The sequence below is a fragment of the Bos indicus genome, chromosome 2 (assembly GCF_029378745.1).
Source record: "Bos indicus isolate NIAB-ARS_2022 breed Sahiwal x Tharparkar chromosome 2, NIAB-ARS_B.indTharparkar_mat_pri_1.0, whole genome shotgun sequence".
In the NCBI taxonomy this organism is placed as follows: domain Eukaryota; kingdom Metazoa; phylum Chordata; class Mammalia; order Artiodactyla; family Bovidae; genus Bos; species Bos indicus.
In genome coordinates this window covers 97,580,920-97,607,485 of record NC_091761.1, presented here as the reverse complement: position 1 = coordinate 97,607,485, position 26,566 = coordinate 97,580,920, and the positions used below count along the sequence as shown (strand labels likewise).

At 38.9% G+C, this 26,566-nt stretch overlaps 1 protein-coding gene across 15 annotated transcripts in view; it reads right to left on the bottom strand.

The window, feature by feature from the left end:
• The window catches only part of UNC80 (unc-80 homolog, NALCN channel complex subunit), a 231,296-nt gene that overhangs the window by 181,541 nt on the left and 23,189 nt on the right, over window positions 1-26,566 (bottom strand). For 9 of the 15 annotated variants that reach the window (XM_070771381.1, XM_070771414.1, XM_070771428.1 and 6 more), the window contains exons 8-12: window positions 6,689-6,950; window positions 5,556-5,690; window positions 3,345-3,561; window positions 2,245-2,421; window positions 913-1,181 (exon numbers count right to left, since the gene is read on the bottom strand). In XM_070771381.1, the coding sequence (XP_070627482.1) occupies window positions 913-1,181; window positions 2,245-2,421; window positions 3,345-3,561; window positions 5,556-5,690; window positions 6,689-6,950 (1,060 nt within the window). The remainder of the gene's footprint in view (window positions 1-912; window positions 1,182-2,244; window positions 2,422-3,344; window positions 3,562-5,555; window positions 5,691-6,688; window positions 6,951-26,566) is intronic. The other 6 variants (XM_070771411.1, XM_070771437.1, XM_070771420.1 and 3 more) reach the window with 1 other exon arrangement.

Below are 26,566 nucleotides of genomic sequence, written 5' to 3'. Positions count from 1 at the left end.
GGAACCTTGTATATGTGCTTAATCAACAAATCACCCGAGGAATTAAAAATGTATAAGTGTGTTATCTCATTTAAGGACTCTAAAGTTGCCATAATATGGACAGTTAATGGAGATAACAAAGCATAATGGATTAATGGGAGAGCAATTACTTGCCCAAATGAAAACCTGCTCAACTGATTTCTAAAATCAAAGTGTTTTAATCCTCTGCCAATAATCCTTTCCACTAATAATTGGTGAAGAGCAAAGGTTTCCTTAGACATATAATAGAAGAACATTTGCAATTGCATCATTATTTACATTTAATTTTAAATGCAAAATATTTGCATGTTTAAATTATGTCTTTCTACTGATTTTAATATGTTAAATTATTTGCTGAGCCAGGTTCCCTAATGTGAAATAAAAAAAATTGTGTGAAATATATTTGTAAAATATAACAACCCTTTCATTTGCTAATAACTATAATCAAGACAGGCATTCTTGAGAATGCAGGTTTAAATGTTTTAATGGACTTCTATTCATTCTCTCTTGCTGTTTGGGTGGTTTATAGTCATGTTGCTTATATAACAAAAGAAAACAAGCAGAATTTTTTACTACTGGTCTAGAAAATGAGGGACTTAGCAAACACAAATACACAGATATTTACTAAGTGTATTCAGGATTCACTAATGTTTTTCAATTATAAAAATATTCTAATATCAGATCGAATCTAAAGTGAAGCTCAAAAAAAAGAAAAGGTACATCTAAGATGGGTGATACACTCGTAAAAGGTTTTTTCTTTTTTAAGTGTAGCTTTTTCATTTAAAGACTCAACATTTCTAAGAACTTATATGTCCATTTTACCCAACACTGTAAAAACTGGACCAAAGATTCAATATCTTTTGCGCTTCAGTAAGAAAAATTCTTGCTCCGTACAGAAAGATCAAGCATGCCATTCTTGTGGACAAAGTTATTGGTCCCATCAATATGTTCTGTGTCTTCCAAGTAGCTGTAGTTTATGCAGGAGTCTGTGAGGCTTCGAGGCAGATTTGCACACGCCAGGGGTTCGTGTGGCATCTCAGGGATGGGCACCTGGTTGCAGAGCTTCCGCATATGCTCGCTGAAAAAGTCTGCATAGCCGACGTTGAACGATGCCAATGTGGTATTGAAGGTTGCAACTGTAATAGTGGAGATCTGAGATCGCACTAGAAAAAGGAAAGCAATGTCTTACTTCTCCCATATGAACCTACAAGATCATGTTAGACACTTAACCTACTATTTAAATCACGACCACAATCACAGCTATAGCATATATTTGATGGAGAGTCTCAGGGCTATTGTCACCTCCCATGGTGTTAAGTCATGTATAATAATATCTGACAAACAATGAAGGCTATAGAAAATGTGAATTCTTAACTGGCTTTCTTGAGACCCAGGATAGAATTTTTTTGCCTAACTGGTGCTTTTTATGCAGTTAGAAGATAGACCCTATTGGTTAGTTACACAGTGTTGTGCTCAGTCGCTTCAGTTGTGTCTGAATCTTTGCGACCCCATGAACTGGGGCCCACCAGGCTCCTCTGTCCATGGGATTATCCAGGCAAGAATATTGGAGTGGGTTGCCATTTCCTTCTCCAATAGTTAAACTAATTTGGTTGAAATATTTCCCCACAAGTTTGTAGCTGTGAAAATATTTGGTTTTATTTAATATATTGAGGCAACAGAAAGATTCTTTTTTCTCTTCTGCTTAAGAATTATGGAACATAAATTTGTGGTGGTAACTAACAAATGTCATCAAGTACTTGAAGTACAGTCCAGGAAAAAGAGGGACTAAATTTATACTCATAGGTTGAGAAGAGCACAGATTAAGAACCCATCTTGGATTTCATCCAGAGGCACACATTTGCTCCACATAAAGCACAGAATAGCAGCTGTCTGGAAAGGGAATCAGTGACCTTAGAAGGTAGGGACTTTCCTCCCCTGAAGATGGACAAGCCCTTCAGAGGGATGTGACAGATGTCCTAGAAGTCTTTCCTGTAGGTCAATGCTCTTGTGAAAACAAATATAGAATGGGTTGCCCTTGTTTTCCCTCTGAGAGGTATGGTGTTCACAGTGTGCTATCCCATAGCTCTTGCTACTAAGGAAATTTTAAGAACAGCTCACAAATAATCCAGCCATAAAATACACAAATGCAAGTTTTCAAAAAGCACATGGAGCCAGATTACAATGACGATGGAACATGGAGAAAAAACAGGAAACAGGAAAAGAAACCTGAAGTCCCGCCTGCAGGGGCCGCCTCCGACCCACCTTCCTTGACGATGTTCTCCCCGTGGCTGTTGGAGTGGTCTGGCGGGTCACTCACCAGCGTGTGATGAGAATGGGAGTGCCTGGCGCTCAAGCTCTCCATCTCGGTGGCCGCGTCGGAACTGCCCCGCCGGGTAAATTTCCCTGAGAAGGACGAGAACCACAAGAAGGTTAGAAAATCTGAAAGATGTTCTGCCAAAGGACAGCAGTGACAGTCAGCGGGTATTAGGAACTCTGCAAGGCACAGCTGACTAGCAGGAATTAAATCTCCCTTGGTAACATTCAGGGTTGAGATGATTGATGAAGCTGCCTGTGAGAAGGTCAGCCCCAATCTAAGCCAAATGTCAGAAACCATCTGTTAGGCCCCCGCTAGTTGTCATCTCTTGATTTTAAGCTGGTCTTAATATGACATCCAGAAAAAAAAAAAAAAAACCCTCCCTTTTCTCTTCTTTACATCTTCTTTTTTTAATAGCTGAATGAAAGAAAAGTCTGTCTTTGGATTCACAAAGTTAATGCACAGAGCCCTCTAAGGCCATGTTTCCATGTCTAGAATGATATACTGCTGAGAACAGACTTGCAGTTGCCAAGAGGAAGGCAGGGAAGGGGAGGAAAGTAATGGGAGTTTGGGATTAGCAGAGGCAAATTATTATATATAGGATGAATAAACAACAAGGTCATACTGGATAGTACAGGGAACTCTAATCAATATCATGTGAAAAGAATATGAAATATCAAAAGAATATGAAAAAATATATATAAATACATATATATAACTTTTAACATGATATTATATATAAATTGTACTTCAATAAAATTTAAAGAATCATTGTATAGGATGATCAGAAATAGAGCTGTCTAATTATACAGGATTCTTGCATAATTCAATTATTTCCATTTCTTTGTCTATGAAGACACAGCATTATTTGGGTCCTGGGGAGGTTGTATTTGGGCCCAGATTTCTCGACTAAACTGTTGAGAAAGGTACAGATTTCCCTGGGAGCCCTAGATCCAGATTTCTAAACAGGTCAAAGAAGCTCTGCCCTACTTTAGAAGGTCCTTGTGGTCACCTAAAATGGTGGTTTGCCAGCCTCCTTTTTCCATGCCTCGTCTGTCTTCTCCGAGCCCAGAGAAACTTCCAAAGGAGAACGTGCTACGAGTTGGGGACACATCCAGGTGATCCTCGTGCAGCAGGAATGGCACTCCCATTCTCCGAGGCCGCCTCTTCCCCGTGTGGTGGAATGGGATGGAACCTTTCCTCTCTCTGTCTTCTTTGCGGCTCTTGAACTACAGGGGTAAGAGATGAAGGTCAGGCACGGGGCAAAGGCAAGGTTACCATTTGCTTCCCAAAGGGTTGGAGCAAAATTCAGGAAATGTTCCAGGAAAAGGAGACCCAGAAAGTCACCAAATGTCATCCAGAAGAGACAAGAGAAATTTCCACAGTGAAAGAAATTAAGAAAAAGATAACATATTTCCTAGGTTTTTCTGCCGGGTTGGGCTTGAGGAATGTTTCTCCAAGTGTGGTCCCTGGACCAGCATCAGTGCCTGGGAAATTGTCAGAAGATGCAGAGTCTCAGGTTCAACTCCAGACATACTAGATCAGAAAGCCAAAAGGGGAGGGCCAGCAATGTTTAACAAGTCCTGCAGGTGATCCTGACGCTTGGTAAAACTTGAGAAACCCTGGGTTAGTATATAGGAGCCCTGAGTCATCACGAAGACCAATCAGTCTTTTTCTACTCCACTTTTCAAGACAGATCCATTGTTTCAGCCAAATGACTTCAGATGCACACCTCTGTTCATAGGAGAGGCAAAGAGGATGCAGAATATGCATTGGTACAACCCTATGACCTATCAATCAAAGAAATTCAAGATCTAGTGTATCTAAGAGTTTAGAATTGCCTCAAGTTTTTAAAATATATTAATGTCTGGGCCTAATCTTCAGCAATTGTGACTTCATAGATCCAGGGTCAGGCCTGGGCCCTTGATTTATTAAAAGTTCTGCAGAGATTCTCATATGCAATCAGAACTGAAAACCTCTTTTCTCCCCACTGATTAACATGTTTAGAAAAACTACAGCATTTGTCTTTTACTGAATTATCAATGTTGCATAGCAAACTCTGAGCTTATAGATAGGTTGGTAATTCTGTATTCTTCATTGACACAAACTAGTCATTTTGCAAAAGAAAAAAATAAGCCACCACACATACATTATCTTACACATATTATTTTCTATTTGATTAGCTCCATTTGCTTATAAAAAAGAGAGGAGAAGAGTGGATTAATAAGAGCATGAAATATTTAGTTAGAAGACCTAGTTCTGAGGTTGGACTCAACCTTTCTAAAACTATCTAAAGTTTCTAAGGTGCAGTCTTATTTCTATTTTATTGTTGAAAATAACAGTTAACATTTATTGGAGTACCTGCTAAGTACTAGGCCCAATAAAGACTCTACACACATAATCTCAATTATCATAAACTTTTGAGGTAAGTATATTATGTACCCATTTATAAATGAAGAAACCAATATCATTTGGCCAGTATCACATGGGTAGAAAATGGTAGGAGTGGAATTTGAACCAATCAACTGACTCCCAAGTCAGTTTATTTACACAAAGACTCAACCTTTAATTTCCCAGTTTTAGTGTTCTAGATTCTTGTGGATGTGCAATAAATGTTTGCTGAATGGAAACCTACACTGTCACTCACAAAGAGAAATGACGGTAGTAAAGTTAGAGGTCAGTTATAAGGATTTACTATGTTATCACAAAGCTTGGTTTTTCTATTGCCTTAAAATTTTTAAGAGATGACTTCAAGAATGAATGTTCTATGATGATCCCATTACTCTAAGAACTGCAATGAGACTCAGGTTCTTAGGTGCAAATTGTGGAGAATAAAAGTCTCATTGGATTAAATAAGAATTATTTATATGATCTCATGCTTGGTAGAATGAGGTGAGCTATACAAATGCACGATACCATCACTGCTACCACAACTATCTCCATGACCACACTACTAGAAGCACTTTACACATATTATCAGGATTGAGCTCTGTAACAACCCCACATAATGTGTAAAATGCGAAGCACTCACGCACAAGGAGGAAATGTGAAAGGTCATGCTGCCCAAGGTCATACCGCAAGTCAGCGCTATAACTGGGAGTGGACCTCTATTCTGAGGTCCCTTCCTCAACCCACCTGACTCAGCTGCACAATCAGAAACATTTCATGCCCTACTGTTTTTTTTTGTTGATGTTTTGTTTTTTTTTTAAGTGGTTCTACTCACCTTCTTAAAAATGTTCATGCCAAGATCTGAAGAAAGATCTGGGATGGCAGACCTGCGTAGATTCGTCAATGAAACCTTGGAAAAGGCTTCAGGACTGAGAGATTTCTCCTCTTCATTACATTTCATGGTGAGATCCTTAATAGACAATAAAAATAGATTAATGGTCAAGGACTTAGAGATATATTTCATATTACAATAGAGATATGTTTCATATTAATTGTAACTTCTCTTTGGAGATTTCAACAGTGAGACCACAAAGTTCCAGATTTAGGAAAGCCAAGAAAATAAGAAGGGAGTAGGTATTTCTTTTTCTATTTAAAATATGTGTTTTTCCATTTAATGATTCACCAGAGGAGATATTCACTCTGGGCAAAATCATCTATTACTAAAACAGAACATATTTCCTTTTCATTCTGATATCACTCCTGTTTATTTTCAGAATATGCAGACATATTTCAGATATAGCCAATTCACATTTCAATAAACTCAAACAACTGCAACACATTGCAGATCATACTTTACATATTTAACATGTTGAAAAAGAGAACAAGTGTTTAAGCTGCTATTGGTACTTTCATTTATCAAAAAGTGATTTTCATGGGGATGTCATCAGGACATATTCAGTTTATTCCTTCAAACATCTATAATAAACAGCAAGACTATATATCAAAAACCAATATTGTGAAAGGTGACACTGAGGCACAGGAAAATTTTGAGCTATGCAAAGGAGGTTAAATCATATTCAGTAAAACACCAGTGTCACCTGCTTTATAATATTGGTAATTGACAGTTATATACAAAAACTCTTTATTAACTAGCACTTTAATTAGCCAGAAGACCCATATTCCATTATTATGGATCAACAGAAGCTTGCTCTAGATTAGTGTGTGTAAGAGGCATTTAGAAAGCACTTCTTTGGCTGGTAAATTAAATGCAAAATGGAATTTTGCAAAATAGAACAGCCAAATGCTCCAGTAGTAAAAGATGGAAAGGAAAGGATAATAGTATCAGGGGAACCCACCAACCAACCAGTCGGCAGTGGTATAAATAAGAGCTGGATGCACAGAAGGAAAAAAGACTCTGTTATGGCAAAGCTGTTTGTTGAAAAAACAATGGACCCGAGATGCTCTTACTTGGGTTTTATGTGTGTTCACTAGTGAGGGAGCTGCTGCCACCATGGAGCTACTCCTTGGTCTGGGCAGGAGAGGAATATCTGGCTCTGGGGGCTTTTCTGGCTTCTCTTCCAACATGTGTCTCAGTCTTTGTAGATAGTACATCAGAGACCACTGAGTGCCTTCTTCAGACCAGTGCGGCTGGAGTAGGCAGCGAAGAACAGCAACATCAAAGTAGGTGGCATAGCGGGACCTTTGGCATGGAGGTATGACGAGAGAGACCCTGTTTCCAATGGCAGAAAGCACATGGTTAATACTAGAAGTCATACATTCCAAGCGGTAAGAATCACCCACCAAACGCTGCCAGCCATAGTAAAAAAAAATAGAGTATAATAAAAAGCATGATACAGGCTTTGTTATGAGATCCTTGGGTCCCTGTGGAAGCCTTATACTGTGCAGGGCTGGATGCATTGCAGGCGACTCGGTCCTCAAGCAAAAACCCAATAAAGAAAATTAATGACACCATCATGTAGCAGACGGCATAAATTATAATGGGTCTTTCAGGATACCAGAATCTTATCATATCAATCAAAAAAGCTAAAAAAGTAAACAACGTGGCAGAAAGGCAACTGACTGAAATCAATCCTATGAAATACAGAGCAAATGAAAGCTCTTCTCTCCTAAAGTACATATTTGGACAAGGAGGTGAACAATCATGCATGTGCAAAAAACAACAGCCAAGATCAGGATCAATTTTCAACTCTCAGGGACACCAAAAGCCAGAGTCCCTCTGCGCTGCCACTGAGGCTCCTTCAGTAGGATCGCCAGCTAAATTCAGGTCCACCAGCCGAGGACACGGTCACCACAATCTGGGAACCTCCATTGCTAAAGCTGCCATCTGTTGGTCATAATGATTCAGAAGATTGGGCATGAAGGCAGTGTTATAAGGCACATCTTGGCACATCCTCAGGGTAATAGGCTCAAAGAAAACAAACTGTGCCCGTCTATATAGCCCACAAATATAGTCATGGGCCACAAATAGAAGACGATCCAACTCATAGCCATGCCTTCTCGATTGAATGAGATTCAGATGATCAGGCCTACTCAATATGTATTTTAGATCTTTGTACACCTGCAGGTCTCAGCTTGAAAGTACTTCTTCTATCTTACTATTAAGTTCTTCAAACAGAATTATTCTTTGCACCGTCAGAGGTTTGTTAGCTTGGTCTCACAAAAGGCATTTGTTTTCAGTTTCACAATATGGGAAAATGACATCATCTTGCTTCTTCTTTTCATTTTATTACATTGGGCACCATTTGGCCAATGTGTCAAGTTGATCAACCACATTCCCAAACAACAGATTTCATCTTAGGAGAAGAGCTATTTCTTCCTTTGACTGAAATATCTCACACCTAGGGGCCGGGCTCCTGGGGGGCTGCGGCGCCGGCCGGGAGCGGCCGCTTGTCTATTCCCATTTCTATCAAGGTATAAGTCAACCTGATGTATAACCTTAGTATAAAAGAAACATCATAATATGAACCTCATCTGTTTCTATAGACCACCACCACCAAACTACTCACTAACTGTACTGACTGCTTGACTCTCCTCCACCTGCTTGAAACTCATGACTTCTTTTTAAACTCCATTCCTCCATAGGCACTGTTTCCTCTGACTGAAATGCTGACTCACTCTCCTGACCAATCCTCAGTTTTGCCTGGATAATTGCTACCTGACCTTCAACACTCTCTCCAGTGTCTCTACTTCTAGGTAGTATCTAGCAAAAGTAGGATGAGTGAGACCACTTAGGAGGATGGTAGGATGAAACAAGAGACAAGTAAATGACTAAATGAACCAATGAGAAAAGCGGAGCTATAAGCCATGTTTTGCCAAGGTGGGGTAGTGAAGCTATTGGGAAGAAAGCCTTGCTCTTTCATGCCAGTGTGTGGGGCACACCTGGAACGCTGACCATCATCCTTTTAGAGATGAATAAAATTGAAGGTGACAGTAAAAAAAAAAAAAGAAAGAAATGGGAATAATCCTTATGTGTAGTACTTCATAAGGATTTTTTTAAATTTTATTTTATTTTTAAACTTTACATAATTGTATTAGTTTTGCCAAATATCAAAATGAATCTGCCACAGGTATACATGTGTTCCCCATCCTGAACCCTCCTCCCTCCTCCCTCCCCATACCATCCCTCTGGGTCGTCCCAGTGCACTAGCCCAAAGCATCCAGTATTGTGCATCGAACCTGGACTGGCATCTCATTTCATACATGATATTTTACATGTTTCAATGCCATTCTCCCAAATCTTCCTACCCTCTCCCTCTCCCACAGAGTCCATAAGACTGTTCTATACATCAGTGTCTCTTTTGCTGTCTTGTACAAATATTATGTAAAGGAGCCAAGGAAACTGTATAGAACTAAACAAACAAAAGCCCCTAAACTTACATGCTGTCCAAAAGTCACCTTATTAACATAGCAAAAGATAATTGTTCCGCTCATCACTTAGGATACCCTAAGGATTATAGGGACTTTGAGACAGAAACAAGGATGAAGACAAAATATTACATATTTCTTTTTATAAATCACAATATCACAAATTCCAATGAAATTTCCAGAGAAATTAATTGAATGGATGAAAAAAAAATTGGGAGTAATCAAGAAAGGTTTAAGAAGAAATGTAAAGAGTATAAATTGCAAGATATTAATCTGTGTTATACAACAATAATATTTAGTCAAGATTTTAAACAAGAGTTCAGTGGTATAAAATATGAGCTACAAAAGATTCAAGTATTTATAAATATTTAATATATATAAAGATCAAGAATCAAATTACTTCAAAGAATATACTAGTCAATAAATAATATTGGCATAATTGACTTACTCCTCAGGAAAAATTTAATTTAGCGTATCTTAAATTAATATATTTTATTTACCAAATAAAATCAAGATAGATTAAAATTTAAATGCAGAAATATAAAGCCATAATAGTACTAGAAAAAAAATTGGCTATGTTTTTTTTTAACTGACATGGAGTGGAAAAGGACTTTATAAGAATGTACTGGTCCCGAACTTAGAACACAAATGTACATCAACAGGTGAGTGAACAAACCAATTGTGATATATTCATATGACAGAATATTACTTAGCAATAAAAAGGAGAAAAGTATTATATTCAATAATTGTGCTGGGTAAAAAGAGTATGTTTTCACTTATACAAAATTCTGGAAAATTGCAAACTAACCTACAGTTACAGAAAGCAGATCAGTGGCTGCCTGTAAATGAAGAAAGAGTGGGGTTCAGAATGGGGAAAATTACAAAGGGCTCAAGGACATTTTAAAGGGCGATGGATATGTTCATTATCTTGATTATGGTGATGTTTTCATAAGTGTATATAACAGTATATAATAAGGCACAGAGTGACTGGAGCGGAAACATTGGGATTTCATTTAATTCTGACTTTGAGTAGATAAGAATCCATGTTATACTTTCAATAGTAGCCATGTAATAGAAAACTTCCTTCCAAAACAAGAAACAAGGAGATTAGAGAAAATACAATCAATTGACAGACAAGGAAAAAAATAAACATAAAATACATAAGTATATACTACTACTAAGTCACTTCAGTCGTGTCCAACTCTGTGCGACCCCACAGACGGCAGCCCACCAGGCTCCCCCATCCCTGGGATTCTCCAGGCAAGAACACTGGAGTGGGTTGCCATTTTCTTCTCCACATAAGTATATAAAAAGTATAAAATAAAATAAAATATAAATCCAAAATGTCAGTTATCAAAATGAATAATGAATACATTAATGGAATAAAAGACAAGAATGTTCATAGTGGATTTACAAAACAAGGTTTAGTCACATTCTAATTAGGAAATAAAATCCTAATATTTGAGGACACAGAAAGTTAGGAAGGGAGAGAATAGGTATAGATATGTAAATGTAATTAAAAGGAAGTTGGTGTAACAATAATAAAAAAAACTTTGAGGTAAAAAGTATCATTAGGGGAAGCACATTGATTGAAACTGCCCACCCTGGTCAGGCACCATAGTAGCCATTTGCATGAATTGTTTTATGACAGGAGGTCCTGGTAAGGAACATGGAACTAAAAAGCCTCCACCAACCGGAAGAGTTCGGGAAAGGTCAAAAGGAGACACCACCTGTCCGACCTCCTCCCAGAATCCTTCTCTCTGGCATTCATCTTGGCTGAACAAGGCATGCACCACCAGGAAGGACTCTGATTCAGAATGATCAGCTAAAGACAACCCGGAAACTAATCCCATCACCATAAAATCCAAGACTGCAAGCCATGTGACAAAGCTGTTCTCCTGGGTTCCCTTACCCTGCTGCTCTCCACCCGGGTGCCCTTTCCCAATAAAATCTCTTGTTTTGTCAGCACATGTGTCTCCTCGGACAATTCATTTCTGAGTGTTAGACATGAGCCCAGTTTCAGGCCCTGGAAGAGGTCTCCCTTCCTACAACAGTATTATTAGGTATAAAGATGGTTACCATAACGTTAAAAGGAAAACTAAGCCAAGAAGCTTAAATTCTTAACGTGTGTGTGAAGTCGCTCAGTCATGTCCTAGTCTTTGCGACCCCCTGGACTGTAGCCCGCCAGGCTCCTTTGTCCATGGGATTCTCCAAGCAAGAACACTGGAGTGGGTTGCCATTTCCTTCTCCAGGGGATCTTCCCAACCCAGGGATCAAAACCCGGGTCTCCTACATTGCAGGCAGATGCTTTATCCTCTGAGCCACCAGGGAAGCCTAATAAGAATGCTACCAAACACTTAAAGCAAAAGCTAAGAGACATGTAAGGGGAAAATAAACAAACAATAATAGTGTACTTTAACACACATTTTTCAAGCAAATAGCAGATCAAGCATATACAGAGATGAGTAAGACTATAAGTAAGTCACTGCAGATAGTGACAGAAGCCATGAAATTAAAATATGCTTGCTCCTTGGAAGAAAAGCTATGACCAACCTAGACAGCATATTAAAAAGCAGAGACATTACTTTGCCAACAAAGGTCTGTCTAACCAAAGCTATGGTTTTTACAGTAGTCACGTATGGATGTGAGAGTTGGACTATAAGGAAACCTGAGCACCGAGGAATTGATGCTTTTGAACTGTGGTGTTGGATAAGACTCTTGCAAGTCCCTTGGACTAGAAGGAGATCCAACCAGTCAATCCTAAAGGAAATCAGTCCTGAATATTCATTGGAAGGCCTGATGTTGAAGCTGAAACTCCAATCCTTTGGCCACCTGATGCAAAGAAATGACTCCTTGGAAAAGACCCTGATGCTGGGAAAGATTGATGGCAGGAGGAGAAGGGGACAGCAAAGGATGAGATGGTTGTGAGAGGGTAACAGGAAGGAAAGCTAGGGGTCTCCAAACAGAGGAAATACGCTGCAAGTGTCAGACGTTTTTTCTCTCTCTCTTAAGTGGCAAGAGGAAACAAAATACATATATCAAATTTTTTTTCCTTCTTTATGCAAAATTAAAAGGAGGTTTCTCTTAAAATTCTGTGTTGCCATGACGACACCACGTTCTACCTGAACTAACCTTTTCTCAAACCTTCAGCTAACCAATGCATTTTTCTTATAGAAATGTCTTTCTTAAGATATGTTAATGAACTATGCATTTACCCTAGACTCTGTCTTTCTTCAAGTGGGTTCCCCATAAGACTCAGAACTGATAAGGGCTCAACAAACCAGTATGTTTTACTCGTACATTGTTCTCCTAATCTATGTTAATGAAACTATATATTTACTTGGAAACCTGCCTTTCTTCAAGATTCATGGCCCGAGATGACTCACCTTGTGCCAATGTTATCTCAAAATGCATGTTGTGGGTGAGGGGCCTGGTGCCACTCTAAGTTTTGAGACATTTCCTTTCCTAGCTTGCTGATAGGTATATAACATACTGTTAAAGGCTAGCAGGGGGGTACTCTTTCTGCCCCCTTCTGATGTCTATGTCAGAAGCTTTGTCTATCTCTTTTATATTTTAATAAAACTTTATTACACAAAAGCTCTGAGCAATCAAGCCTCATCACTAGCCCTGGATTTAATTCTCTCCTCTGGAGGCCAAGAATCCCGGCATCTTTCATGGCTCAGCAACAACCTTTCAGTTGGATGGCATCACCAACTTGATAGACATGAGTCTGAGCAAGCTTTGGGAGTTGGTGATGGACAGGGAAGCAGGATGTGCTGCGGTCCATGGGGTCACAAAGAGTCGGACACGGCTGAGCAACTGAACTGAACTGAACTGAAGACCATAAGAGATCTGAATACTACATTTAACATTGTTTTCTTGTACCTTGAAATGTTTACAAATTAAGACTCAAAAGAAACGGAAAATTCATCATCTCATATAAACCTAGTACTCTAACCATAGTTGAATTCCAGTAGAAATTAACAGCAAAAAGATAAAACTCTAATCAGTTAGCCAATGTAGAAATACACTTTGAAATAACTCATGGGTCAAATAAAAAATTGCAATGAGAATTTTTAAAATATTACATGGAATGATAATGATTCCACATATGAAAACTTGTGAGATACTGATAAAGTGGAATGAAAAGAGCATTTAGAGTATTACAAGACTATAGCAGGATAAAGGAACTATAAAGAAGTAAAAAATAATGAAGTAAGCATCCACTGAGTTGGCCAAAAAGTTTGTTCAGGTTTTTCCCTAAGATGAATAGAAAAATCTGAATGAAATTTTTGGCCAAGCTAATACTACAATAAGTTTAAAAAAAAAAAAAGTAATAAAACCCCAAACAGTACAGAAAAAAGGAAAGTAAAAGAGAAGCATATACTAATAAAATAGTAAACAAAGGAAAATAGGATTAACAAAATCAAATGTCATTTTTTGACAAAACTAATAAAAATTAATCAAGAAATACAATAAAAGATGTGACCAAGATATGATCATTGTAAAAGCAGACATAACTAGATATGATGATGGTTTCATAAATAAAGGAAAACACTATGATTAATGGGATTAAAAGTTTGAATACCCAGATGAATACGTATTTATCCATCTGCACTGAGTCAAGAAGAAATTAAAACCTAAACAGGCTCACCACCTTTAAAAATGGAATTGTGGTAAATAAAATTTATTTTAAAAATGTATCAAGCCCAGAAAGTTTACAGTCAAATTTCATTAAACATTAAGGAAAAGGGAATTTCTAGTTTTATACAAAGTGTTCCAAAGACAGAAAAAGAAGGGGTGTTCATGAGACTATTGTAAATTTGCTACCGAAATCAGACAACAGTCAGGAGAGGAAAACCACAAGGCACGTTTATGAGCATGAATGTAAAAATAACAAAATATTAACAAACTCCATCCAGCAATGTACAAGTTGGATTTTCCTCAGGAATTTAAGAATGGCTTACTATTAGAAAGTCTATTGAAGTAATTTACTACCTAAAAAAAATTATAGGAGAACATACCCATGTGATTTTCTTAGTAGATACAGAAAACCTTTTATAAAACTTATTATTAACTTATTAAAATCAATAACAAAAATCAGAAACAAGCTATAATAACAAGACAATAGGATATTGGTAGAATCAGGCAAACAGAGAAATGTAACAGAATGGAGAACCCAAAGTCATACTCTCACATATGTGTACACTGACACTAATACTCAATAAAGTTACACATTTGCAGGAAAATAGCCATTCAAGAAATGGTGAGAGAAAAACTGTTATTTATGTGGTAGAACCAAATCCTTATTTCATACCATCATGTATCAAAAAAAAAAAAAAGGCAACTTTAGATGAACTAGAGACTTTGGAAAGACAAAATAGAAGAACACTAAGAATATTTATGACCTAGTATGACAGGATCCTAGGGGTTTCCCAGGTGGCTCAGTGTTAAAGAATCTGCCTGCCAACGCAGGAGATATGGCTTCAATCCGTGGGTCAGGAAGATCCCCTGGAGAAAGCAATGGCCACCCCCTCCAGTATACTTGTCTGAGAAGTCCCATGGGCAGAGGAGCCTGGAGGGGTACAGTCAATGTGGAGCCACAAAGAGTTGGATGTGACTGAGTATGAGTGAAAGGATTCTCAAAGAAGATAACTTTCCCAACTATTTTAAGAGAGTATTGATAAATTTGACTATTTCAAATGTAAAACTTCTATTAAAAACATAAACAAACTGAAAAGTTTACAAAATGTAAAACATAATTGCAATGTATTTAGCCTGCAAAGGATTAGTCTTCTTCCTAATAAAGAAGACATATTTTTAAGACAGTAAGAAGACAAATAGCTCAAATGGGCAAAGGGTATGGAAGGAAATTTCACCAGAAAGAAAACATAAAGAGGGAATAAACATAAGAGAGACTTCACTTCGTGAACAGTCAGGGCAATGTAGACTTAGACCACAATGGGATACCACTTCACACTCAACAAATCTGAGACCACAGAAAACTGAAGACACTGAGTCTTCAGTTCAGTTCAGTTCAGTTCAGTCGCTGAGTCGTGTCTGACTCTTTGCCACCCCATGAATCGCAGCACACCAGGCCTCCCTGTCCATCACCAACTCCCGGAGTTTACCCAAACTCATTGAGTATTACTGAGGGAAAAAATACTTGGGAATACTCATACACTGCTGGCAAACTCTCTCAGGGTGCAATTTGGTGGTATCTAGGATGGAGGAGCCTGGCAGGCTTCAGTCCATGGGGTCGCTAAGAGTCAGACACAACTGAGCGATTTCACTTTCACTTTTCACTTTCATGCATTGGAGAAGGAAATGGCAACCCACTCCAGTGTTCTTGCCTGGAGAATCCCAGGGACAGGGGAGCCTGGTGGGCTGCCATCTATGGGGTCGCACACAGTCGGACACGACTGACCCAACATAGCAGCAGCAGCAGCAGCAGCAGTCAACTTTAGTCCTTACCTTATGATCCAGAAATTCTACCTTAGAAAAACTCTTGCTCATGTACACAGGAAGATATGCACAAGAATGTTTATTGCAGCAATTTTGTTACAATAAAAAACTAGAGAACACCTTCGAAGTCAGCCAAAGGAGAATGGGCAAATAAATGCTGGTAGTATATTCATTTAACAAACACGAATTAAGTGTTACATGATTTATCAGACTGGGGTGCTTGTAATGTTCTGTTTTATATGGGTGCTGATCACTCTAGTGTATTCACCTATGAAAATACATGAACCTAACCACTTCAGTGTTGTGTACTTTTCTCTGTTTCTTTAGAGAATTTTAGCCAACTAAGATCCTGAACTTTCTCAATATGGACTAAAAATCCACTATTTATATACACAGAAAATCTATACATTTATATACTATATATATCTTGTATAATATATACATTTTTATACACAACTCTGTATATACATTATATATAAAATATAAATATATAATGTAAATATTTATTATGTAATTTGGGGGGCAGTATATCTCTAATTTGCCTCTAACCTCTGCTCCCTGACCCCATCCACTCTCCACCTTTCTCTACCTCCATGTCTGGAAGATTGGTCTGTATAGACTGTATAGGAGGCTCCCATGCCCTTTGGCTGCAGGATGAATTCTGCAGAAGGAGGCTCCCACAGGATGTGGGAAGGAAAAAGGACACTAATTCCTTCCTCAAGCTCCTCCCTCCTAGAGATCTGCTTAGGGCTGTCATGGAAGGTCACAGATCTTATTAATCACTCTCCACAGAGTTCCCCAGAGCTGTTCTGTCCCTTTGCCCCTCCAAGAGGTGGGTAGGGAGAAGGGAAGTTGGTAAAAATGCAAAACTCCCAAGTCTTATCCCAAACTACTAAGCCAGGTAATCTTTTTTTTTTTCTTATTGAAATATACTTGATTTAAAATATTGTGTTAAATTCAAGTGTATAGCAAAATGATTCAGTTTTCTATTATAGATTATTACAAGATGTTGAATATAATTCCCTGTGTTGTACAATAAATCCTTGTTGCTTACCTATTTTACATATAGTAGTTTATATCTGTTCATCTTATACTCCTAATTTCTCCAGGTAATTCTTAAATAATTTCAATAAGATTGGAGGACAATTACCTTAGAGAAACAAATAATGCATGACTTTTGTACTTGTAAGTCAACATCCAAAACAATTCCTACATGGAAACACTAACTGGAATGATATGTTGGCAGTTTTGTCTCCCTGAGGGTGCCAGATGATTATATTTATGTCTACACACAAAGCTTATTTGACTGAAAGTAATTACTAATGTACAGTTGACTCTCATAGTCATTAAGTAATTTTTAACAGATAAGGTCAACTGATAATCAGATGTACAACAGCAAAACTCCCACCGACAAAGAGCTGCACTCAGAGACTAAAAATGAGTCTGTAACTTAGGCAATCAAAATTTGCTAAGTAAATTCACATTTCAATTGCTTAATATTTAAAGAAACTCTATTTGAAATAAGAATGAAGTTAACGGTCATTCTATAGCAAATATTATAACATGAAGTACCTCAATTTTAAATGTTACTCAAGTACTAGTTTATTTGGCTTAAAGTGTGAGTTACACTGGGGCGAATAATCAACAAAGGGCAAGAATAAACAATAATTTTTCACTTAGGACAGAACTATCAGACAATCAACTTGTCACGAAGTAACCAATAAAAGTTATTGTAATTAACTAATCAACTATCTACCTAATTAAATGTGAGAAAGAAACTTACATAAGTGAGTAAAGATGATATGAAGGCAGCTCATTGCATAATATGATAGAAGAGTTCTTTCCAACTTTAATATTCTATGATTCTATAAGTTATTTTGTAGGAAAAAATGAAAAATTTCTGAAAGGATGAATACCAGTTTTATTCTAAATGGTATACATAAAAGCAATGAAGAGGAGTATATATATATATTAAAAAATAATGTTTATATCTACCTGATAAGCTTATGGATGATTTTCAATTTTTAAAAAATATTTGATACCTTAAAACTTTTCCATAATTAGCATATACTTCTTTTATATGCATAGACTACATTATGACAAAAAAGGGTATCAAAAAATGATAGGAATTGTCTTAGTATATTTTCCAAGCAACTATGGTTTTAAGGAAACCAAGTTATTATTAATCAGTGTTGGGAGATGCTAGTAGAGTGCATCTGAAGCAGGAAAACACTTTAGAAATAATAGATAATCTATGGAGGTAGAGAACTGTGGAAATTAGTCCTGACCCCATGCAGTACTTAATGAAGCAGAAATTAACTCTATGCATATGGTAATTAAAGATGAAATCTGACATTAATTTTTAAAAACTAGCTATCTCTTCTATGATTGCTGAGTTCCAGAAAGAGTGATGTTTGGTTCAGTCAAGGTCAGGACAAAAGAGATGGTGAATTGGATTTCTTTGATAAAAGCAGATAGCTTTTGTTCCTAACATATTTGCGTTGTTTTGTTATTAAAGTTCTCTTTATTTCTGATTAATACATGAACTCCTCCAATGAAGACACATTAGAATTAGCATTTCCTGAAAGGTCTACCTTCTGCATCATTTCCATGGCAACCAGCCACTGCAGCTAGGCAAAGAGAAGACATAATTCATTTTTCTAAAGTGCCACTGAGTTCATATCTAATTCGCACATGTATGGGTGACTGTGTACACATATATATGCCAAAGAATGCATATATACATAGATGACTGAGTGTGGCAGTATTCAAAAATGGGCAAAAACAATGTCCTTTCACAAAGAGGAAACTTTGAACATCGTTGTTGTCTTTGTCTTTACACGCAAATCAAAATAAAGCCATTAACAATCAATTTTATTAGAGGAAAGAAGATCATTTGCTATTTATATTTGCAAATTTCCATGCTTACTATGGTTGAGAAAAATTATGCAGGAAATTTAAGTTCCTGGGTATTTTATGACCTCAATATTTCACCCTAACATTGTTTCACAATTTTTTAAAGTCAGGCATAAGCACAGTATTATATTTGAGGTAAGAAATCACATTTAAAATAAACTCCTTGGAATATAACAGAATTAGTGAAGAAGGAATATGAAGATACTTAATAACATAATAAAAATAGACATACAGTCATCTATACATATATCTCTATACATAAAATGATGGTTACATTGTTATCGTTATTGTTTATTGAAATTAGCCTCCAAAATAGCCCTCAATACCTGCCTCCTAATGTTCACAACCTTTGCGCAATGTCCTCTCACACTATACTAGGACTGGCTGGTGTGATACAGAATATAGAAGAATTGACGGCATTTATCTTGGCAATTAGGTTATAAAAGACACTGAAGATTCCATCTGGAGATTAGGTTATAATAGACAGTGAAGCTTCCATCTTGGTTCCCCACGCACTTTCTTGGATAATGTGTTTTGGGGGAAGCCAGTTGCCATGTCATCAGAAACTATTTTGAGAAGCCCCGGTATTGAAGAACTAAACCCTTTGGTCAACAGCTAGATGAATCACCTTGAAAGCAGACTCTCCAGCCCATTCAAGTCTTCAGATGACTGCAGATCAGGCTTGTCATTGAGAGACCCTGAGCCACAGTCATTTAGCTAAGCGGTTTCTGGATTTGTGATCCTCAGAAACTGCTTGAGATAATAAATGTCTTTCATTTTAAGCTGCTAAGAAATGTTGGTAACTTGTATTGCAATTGTTAGCTAATGCAGATTTTGGTATTGAAAATAAGCATGGAAAAAGAAGTGTCAAGTGAAAAATTGAGAGAGGTGAGCTTGGATATGAATGATCATGAAGACTTAGGTATGATGACTAAGGAGTTTGAAATGTATCCTAAAAACTATGCATGGCAACTGAGGATTTGTTAACAAGGGAATAGAATGATGAGATTGTATTTTAAATTACTTTTGTAACATTATATAGGTAATGGATTAAAAGGAGGCAACACCAAATATAGAGATACCATTAGGGTCACCTGCAGAAATCCAAATAAGAAATGATAGGGATCTGAACTAAGTCAGTGACTGCAAGGTTGGAGAGGAGGAGAGGATTTGAGAGAGATTAAGAAGGCAAAATGTAAAGGTTTTGGAAGGGAGTAAACCTCACATTTGGAGAAGGCAATGGCACCCCACTCCAGTACTCTTGCCTGGAAAATCCCATGGACGAAGGAGCCTGGTGGGCTGCAGTCCATGGGGTTGCTAAGAGTCAGACATAACTGAGCGACTTCACTTTCACTTTCATGCATTGGAGACGGAAATGGCAACCCACTCCAGTGTTCTTGCCTGGAGAATCCCAGGGATGGGGAAGCCTGGTGGGCTGCCATCTATGGGGCTGCACGGAGTCGGACATGACTGAAGCGACTTAGCAGCAGCAGCAAACTTCACACTATTGACTAGAATGTCTGGGTTGATAGTGGTACCATCTACTGAAATACAGGAGGCAGGAGGATGCATTTGGTTTCAGACAGAGTTTGAGGTACCTGGGAGGAACAGGAAGAGCTTTCTATCAGTCTCTTGATTACATGGGTTTGGAGCTTTAAAGAGTTGTCTAGGTGAGATGTAAAGGTTTGAGGGTCATCAACATAGAGTGAGTGACTGACACTATGGCAGCAAATAAGACTGCTCAGAGGGAGAATGTGGGAGGAGAGGGAAACACCAACAGAAAGAAAAGGGCCATGGAGGCGAAGCCAAAGGAAAAGTCTACAAAGATTCAGCTTGAAAGGTAAGGGGAAAGAAACCAGTATAACATGCAAAAGAAGAGGAGGAAGTGACAGGAAGGATAGAGTGCCCATGGGGGTTAAAGTGCTGAAAGATTCAATTAGGTCAGAACCAAATATGGACTAAGTTTCAGGTCTAGTGGGAGAGGTCAGGGGAAAGTGATGTTAAGCATTTGTTCCCCAAAATGACCAATTATGGCAAATAACCACAACACTTCCTCCTTTAATTTAATGAGGGGTCAAAAAGAAAAGAGGCTTCCATTAAAACATATTAAGAAGATGGGTAGGTTTCTATAGGAACCTCTGTGCTCCACCTAAATACCTGTCTCCTTGTGGAAGAGTAGTGAAGAGTGTAGACCATGGAACTGTCTAGACTGAGCTCAAATCTAGATCTTCTGCTTTCTAGCTGTGTGTCCTTGAATGAATCATATAATCTCTTTATGCTTCAGTTCCTCATCTTTAAAATAAGAACAGTGTCTTCTTCGTGTGGCTGTTGTGAAGATTAAATTTATTTACTTATCCAGTGCCCTTCATTAAGGCCATATGCCAGGCACTAGAGATAGAGCAATGAATAAAAGAGATTTGGTCCCTCTGCTCATGCATTTTACAGTCTAGTGAAGGAGATAACTATTAGACAACTAATCTATTAGTTGTTGTCTAATTTATTAGACAACACAGGTCTTTGAATTATGGTTGCCAGTTGTACTGTAAGAGAACACAAGAGTTCTGTGATCAGATTTAAAATTTGCCAAAGCTTCTCTAGGAAGTAAGGAAATAATATTTAAATTGAGTCTTGAAGAAGGAGGAGCTGGTTAAGTAAAGAGAGAAGGAAGAACCATCCAGGCAGATGGGATAACATACTCCAAATCTCAGAGCTAAGAGGAAGTACATTGCATGTGAAGAACTCAGAAGACACTGGAGTCTAGTGATAGGATGTGAGTAATTGCCTGATGTCAGACAGGAGATCTTGATAGCACCCAGATAATGTGGAGCTTTGAGGGGTATTTCAAGGATTTTGAATTTTATCTTGATAGCAGTGGGCAGCCATTGAAAAAGTTAAAGTATGGGAGTGGCATGATTAAGTTTTTTCATGACTCTGTATATCCTTTATTGGGCAGTTACAAGAGTAAATAAGAGACTAATAAGCAGGCTGTTGCAGGACTCTAGGAAGGAGGTGATGAGTGGCTTGGACAATATGGTGGGGGCCACAGACATAGGTAGAAGGAAGCAGATTCAGAATACTTTCATACATGATTTTTCTCAGTCTTCCTCATGCCATAAATTTAATAACTACTCACAGTTCAGTTCAGTTCAGTTCAGTCCAGTCGCTCAGTCATGTCTGACTCTTTACGACCCCATGAATCGCAGCACGCCAGGCCTCCCTGTCCATCACCAACTCCCGGAGTTCACCCAGACTCACGTCCATTGAGTCAATGATGCCATCCAGCCATCTCATACTCTGTCATCCCCTTCTCCTCCTGCCCCCAATCCCTCCCAGCATCAGAGTCTTTTCCAATGAGTCAACTCTTTGCATGAGATGGCCAAAGTACTGGAGTTTCAGCTTTAGCATCATTCCTTCTAAAGAAATCCCAGGGCTCATCTCCTTCATAATGGACTGGATGGATCTCCTCACAGTCCAAGGGACTCTCAAGAGTCTTCTCCAACACCACAGTTCAAAAGGATCAATTCTTCAGCACTCAGCTTTCTTCACAGTCCAACTCTCACATCCATACATGACCACAGGAAAAACCATAGCCTTGACTAGACGAACCTTTGTTGGCAAAGTAATGTCTCTGCTTTTCAATATGCTATCTAGGTTGGTCATAACTTTTCTTCCAAGGAGTAAGCATCTTTTAATTTCATGGCTGCAGTCACCATCTGCAGTGATTTTGGAGCCCAGAAAAATAACGTTTGACACTGTTTCCACTGTTTCCCCATCTATTTCCCATGAAGTGATGGGACCAGATGCCATGATCTTAGTTTTCTGAATGTTGAGTTTTTAGCCAACTTTTTCACTCTCCTCTTTCACCTTCATCAAGAGGCTTTTTAGTTCCTCTTCACTTTCTGCCATAAGGGTGGTGTCATCTGCATATCTGAGGTTATTGATATTTCTCCTGGAAATCTTGATTCCAGCTTGTGTTTCATCCAGCCTAGTATTTCTCATGATGTACTCTGCATATAAGTTATTAAGCAGGGTAACAATATACAGCCTTGATGTACCGCTTTCTCGATTGGAACCAGTCTGTTGTTCCATGTCCAGTTCTAACTGTTGCTTCCTGACCTGCATACAAATTTCTCAAGAGGCAGGTCAGGTGGTCTGGTATTCCCATCTCTTTCAGAATTTTCCACAGTTTCTTGTGATCCACATAGTCAAAGGCTTTGGTATAGTCAATAAAGCAGAAATACATGTTTTTCTGGAACTCTCTTGCTTTTTTGATGATCCAGTGGATGTTGGCAATTTGGTCTCTGCCTTTTCTAAAACCAGCTTGAACATCTGGAAGTTCACGGTTCAGGTATTGCTAAAGCATGGCTTGGAGAATTTTGAGCATTACTTTACTAGCGTGTGAGATGAGTGCAATTGTGCAGTAGTTTGAGCATTCTTTGGCATTGCCTCTCTTTGGGATTGGAATGAAAACTGACCTTTTCCAGTCCTGTGGCCACTGCTGAGTGTTCCAAATTTGCTGGCATATTGAGTGCAGCACTTTCACAGCATCATCTTTCAGGATTTGAAATAGCTCCACTGGAATTCCATCACCTCCACTAGCTTTGTTCGTAGTGATGCTTTCCAAGGCCCACTTGACTTCACATTCCAGGATGTCTGGCTCTAGGTCAGTGATCACACCATCGTGATTATCTGGGTTGTGAAGATCTTTTTTGTACAGTTCTTCTGTGTATTCTTGCCATCTCTTCTTAATATCTTCTGCTTCTGTTTGGTCCATACCATTTCTGTCTTTTATCGAGCCCATCTTTGCATGAAATGTTCCCTTGGTATCTTTAATTTTCTTGAAGAGATCTCTAGTCTTTCCCATTCTGTTGTTTTCCTCTATTTCTTTGCACTGATCGCTGAGGAAGGCTTTCTTAGCTCTCCTTGCTATTCTTTGGAATCTGCATTCAGATGCCTATATCTTTCCTTTTCTTCTTTGCTTTTCGCTTCTCTTCTTTTCACAGCTATTTGTAAGGCCTCCCCAGACAGCCATTTTGCTTTTTTGCATTTCTTTTCCATGGGGATGGTCTTGATCCCTGTCTCCTGTACAATGTCACGAACCTCCGTCCATAGTTCATCAGGCACTCTATCTATCAGATCTAGGCCCTTAAATCTATTTCTCACTTCCACTGTATAATCATAAGGGATTTGATTTAGGTCATACCTGAATGGTCTAGTGGTTTTCCCTACTTTCTTCAATTTCAGTCTGAATTTGGCAATAAGGAGTTCATGATCTGAGCCACAGTCACCTTCTGGTCTTGTTTTTGTTGACTGTGTAGAGCTTCTCCATCTTTGGCTGCAAAGAATATAATCAATCTGATTTCTGTGTTGACCATCTGGTGATGTCCATGTGTAGAGTCTTCTCTTGTGTTGTTGGAAGAGGATGTTTGCTATGACCAGTGCATTTTCTTGGCAAAACTCTATTAGTCTTTGCCCTGCTTCATTCCGTATTCCAAGGCCAAATTTGCCTGTTACTCCAGGTGTTTCTTGACGTCCTACTTTTGCATTTCAGTCCCCTATTGGGCGGCTGCAACCATTGCATTAAGCGCGGACGGCTGCAACCGGCGCATTTAGCGCAGGTGGCTACCCGACGTCTGAGGTCAGGGGCAGAGGCTGGGAGGAGCTACCCTGCATCTGAGGCCAGGGGCAGCGGCCAGGAGGAACTACCCCACACCCGAGGCCAGGGATCACAGCCGGGAGGAGCAACCCCACCTCCAAAGAGCAGTGGCTGCAAGGGTGCAGGAGGGCCTAGAGGAGCTACTCCACGTTCAAGGTTAGAAGGGGCAGTGGTGAGGAGATACCCCTCATCCTAGGAAAAGAGCAGCAGCTGCGCTTTGCTGGAGCATCTGTGAAGAGATACCCCATGCCCAAGGTAAGAAAAACCCAAGATGGTAGGTGTTGCAAGAGGGCATCAGAGGGCAGACACACTGAACCCATACTCATAGAAAACTAGTCAATCTAATCACACTAGGACCACAGCCTTGTCTAACTCGATGAAACTAAGCCATGCCCGTGGGGCCACCCAAGACGGGAGGATCATGGTGGAGAGGTCTGACAGAATATGGTCCACTGGAGAAGGGAATGGCAAACCACTTCGGTATTCTTGTCTTGAGAACCCCATGAACAGTATGAAAAGGCAAAATGATAGGATACTGAAAGAGGAACTCCCCAGGTCAGTAGGTGCTCAATATGCTACTGGAGATCAGTGGAGAAGTAATGCCAGAAAGAACGAAGGGATGGAGCCAAAGCAAAAACAATACCCAGTTGTGGATGTGATTGGTGATAGAAGCAAGGTCTGATGCTGTAAAGAGCAATATTGCATAGGAACCTGGAATGTCAGGTCCATGAATCAAGGCAAATTGGAAGTGGTCAAACGAGATGGCAAGAGTGAATGTCGACATTCTAGGAATCAGCAAACTAAAATGGACTGGAATGGGTGAATTTAACTCAGATGACCATTATATCTACTACTGCGGGCAGGAATCCCTCAGAAGAAATGGAGTAGCCATCATGGTCAACAAAAGAGTTCGAAATGCAGTACTTGGATGCAATCTCAAAAATGACAGAATGATCTCTGTTTGTTTCCAAGGCAAACCATTCAATATCATAGTAATCCAAGTCTATGCCCCAACCAGTAACGCTGAAGAAGCTGAAGTTGAACAGTTCTATGAAGACCTACAAGACCTTTTAGAACTAACACCCAAAAAAGATGTCCTTTTCATAACTACTCACAGAGTTATTCAAGTCATAAACTTAAGTTATGCTTGATTCTTTCCTTTTTCTCACTCCTCACATCTAGTCATTGCAGCTCTATTTTAAATATATCCCAATTACAGCCTAATCTCAGCCTTTCTACCCTTACTACCTCCACCCTAACCAAGCCACCTCTTCTCCCACCCGGACCATGGAAAGTGTCTCCTAACTAATCTCTGTGTCTGCTTTTCTTTCCAAGTCTATTTTCATAAACCATCTGGAGTGATCTTTAAGAGGTATAATTCAGTGACATTACACTCTACTGCTCAAACAACTCTAATGACTTTTCATCACACCTGGAACAAAATTCAAATTTCTTACCATGGCTTCCGGGCTGCTCTGTGATCTGACTCCTTATGGCCTCTCTGGCTTGATTCCCTCACCTTGCCCACTTGCTCATCAATAGCCCCTGGTCACATTGGCCTTCCTTCCATTCCTGGAATACACTGAACTTGTTCCCACTTCGAAGCCTTTAGGCTTGTTTCCTCTGCCTGGATTGCTCTTCCCAGATCTTCCTGAGGCCATTTCCTCCATATTATTTAGATCTCTAAGAGAAAGAGCCCGTCCTGTCCTTATTTGCCTTCTTATACTTAGAGTAAACTGAAAATAATTTATTTATGCATTTACTCTCTTTTATCTGTCTGGAGCCAGAAGAAGGTAAATCATTTTAGAACAAAAAGGCAAGTTAATACTGAGAGGAAATATGTATGGATCTTTTCCCAGGGTGGGGAGAGGTATAAGGACATTCTGAATATGTATTCAGAATACATAAAAACTCTTACAATTCAATAATAAGAGGACAAATGACCCAGTTAAAACTTGGGCAAAATGTTTAAATAGATATTTCACCTAAGAAGATACCCAAATAGCTTATAAAGACCTGAAAATATACTTAACATCATTGCTCACTAGGAAAATATAAATTAAAACCACAGTCAGATCCCACATCACACCCATTAGAAAGGCTATAATAAAACAACAATAACACATTCTGTCAAGGATATAGAGATAAATGAATCCCCAGACATTTCTGGTGGGAAGGTAAAATGTTATAGACATTTTGCAAAACAGTTTTATAGTTCTCAAAAAAATATTAAATTTACCATCAGTTCAGTTCAGTTCAGTCGCTCAGTCATGTCCGACTCTTTGCGACCCCATGAATCGCAGCACGCCAGGCCTCCCTGTCCAGCACCAACTCCCAGAGTTCACTCAGACTCACGTCCTTCGAGTCAGTGATGCCATCCAGTGCGGGGAGCGAGCTCCGCCTCTGGCAAAGGTCATGAGGAA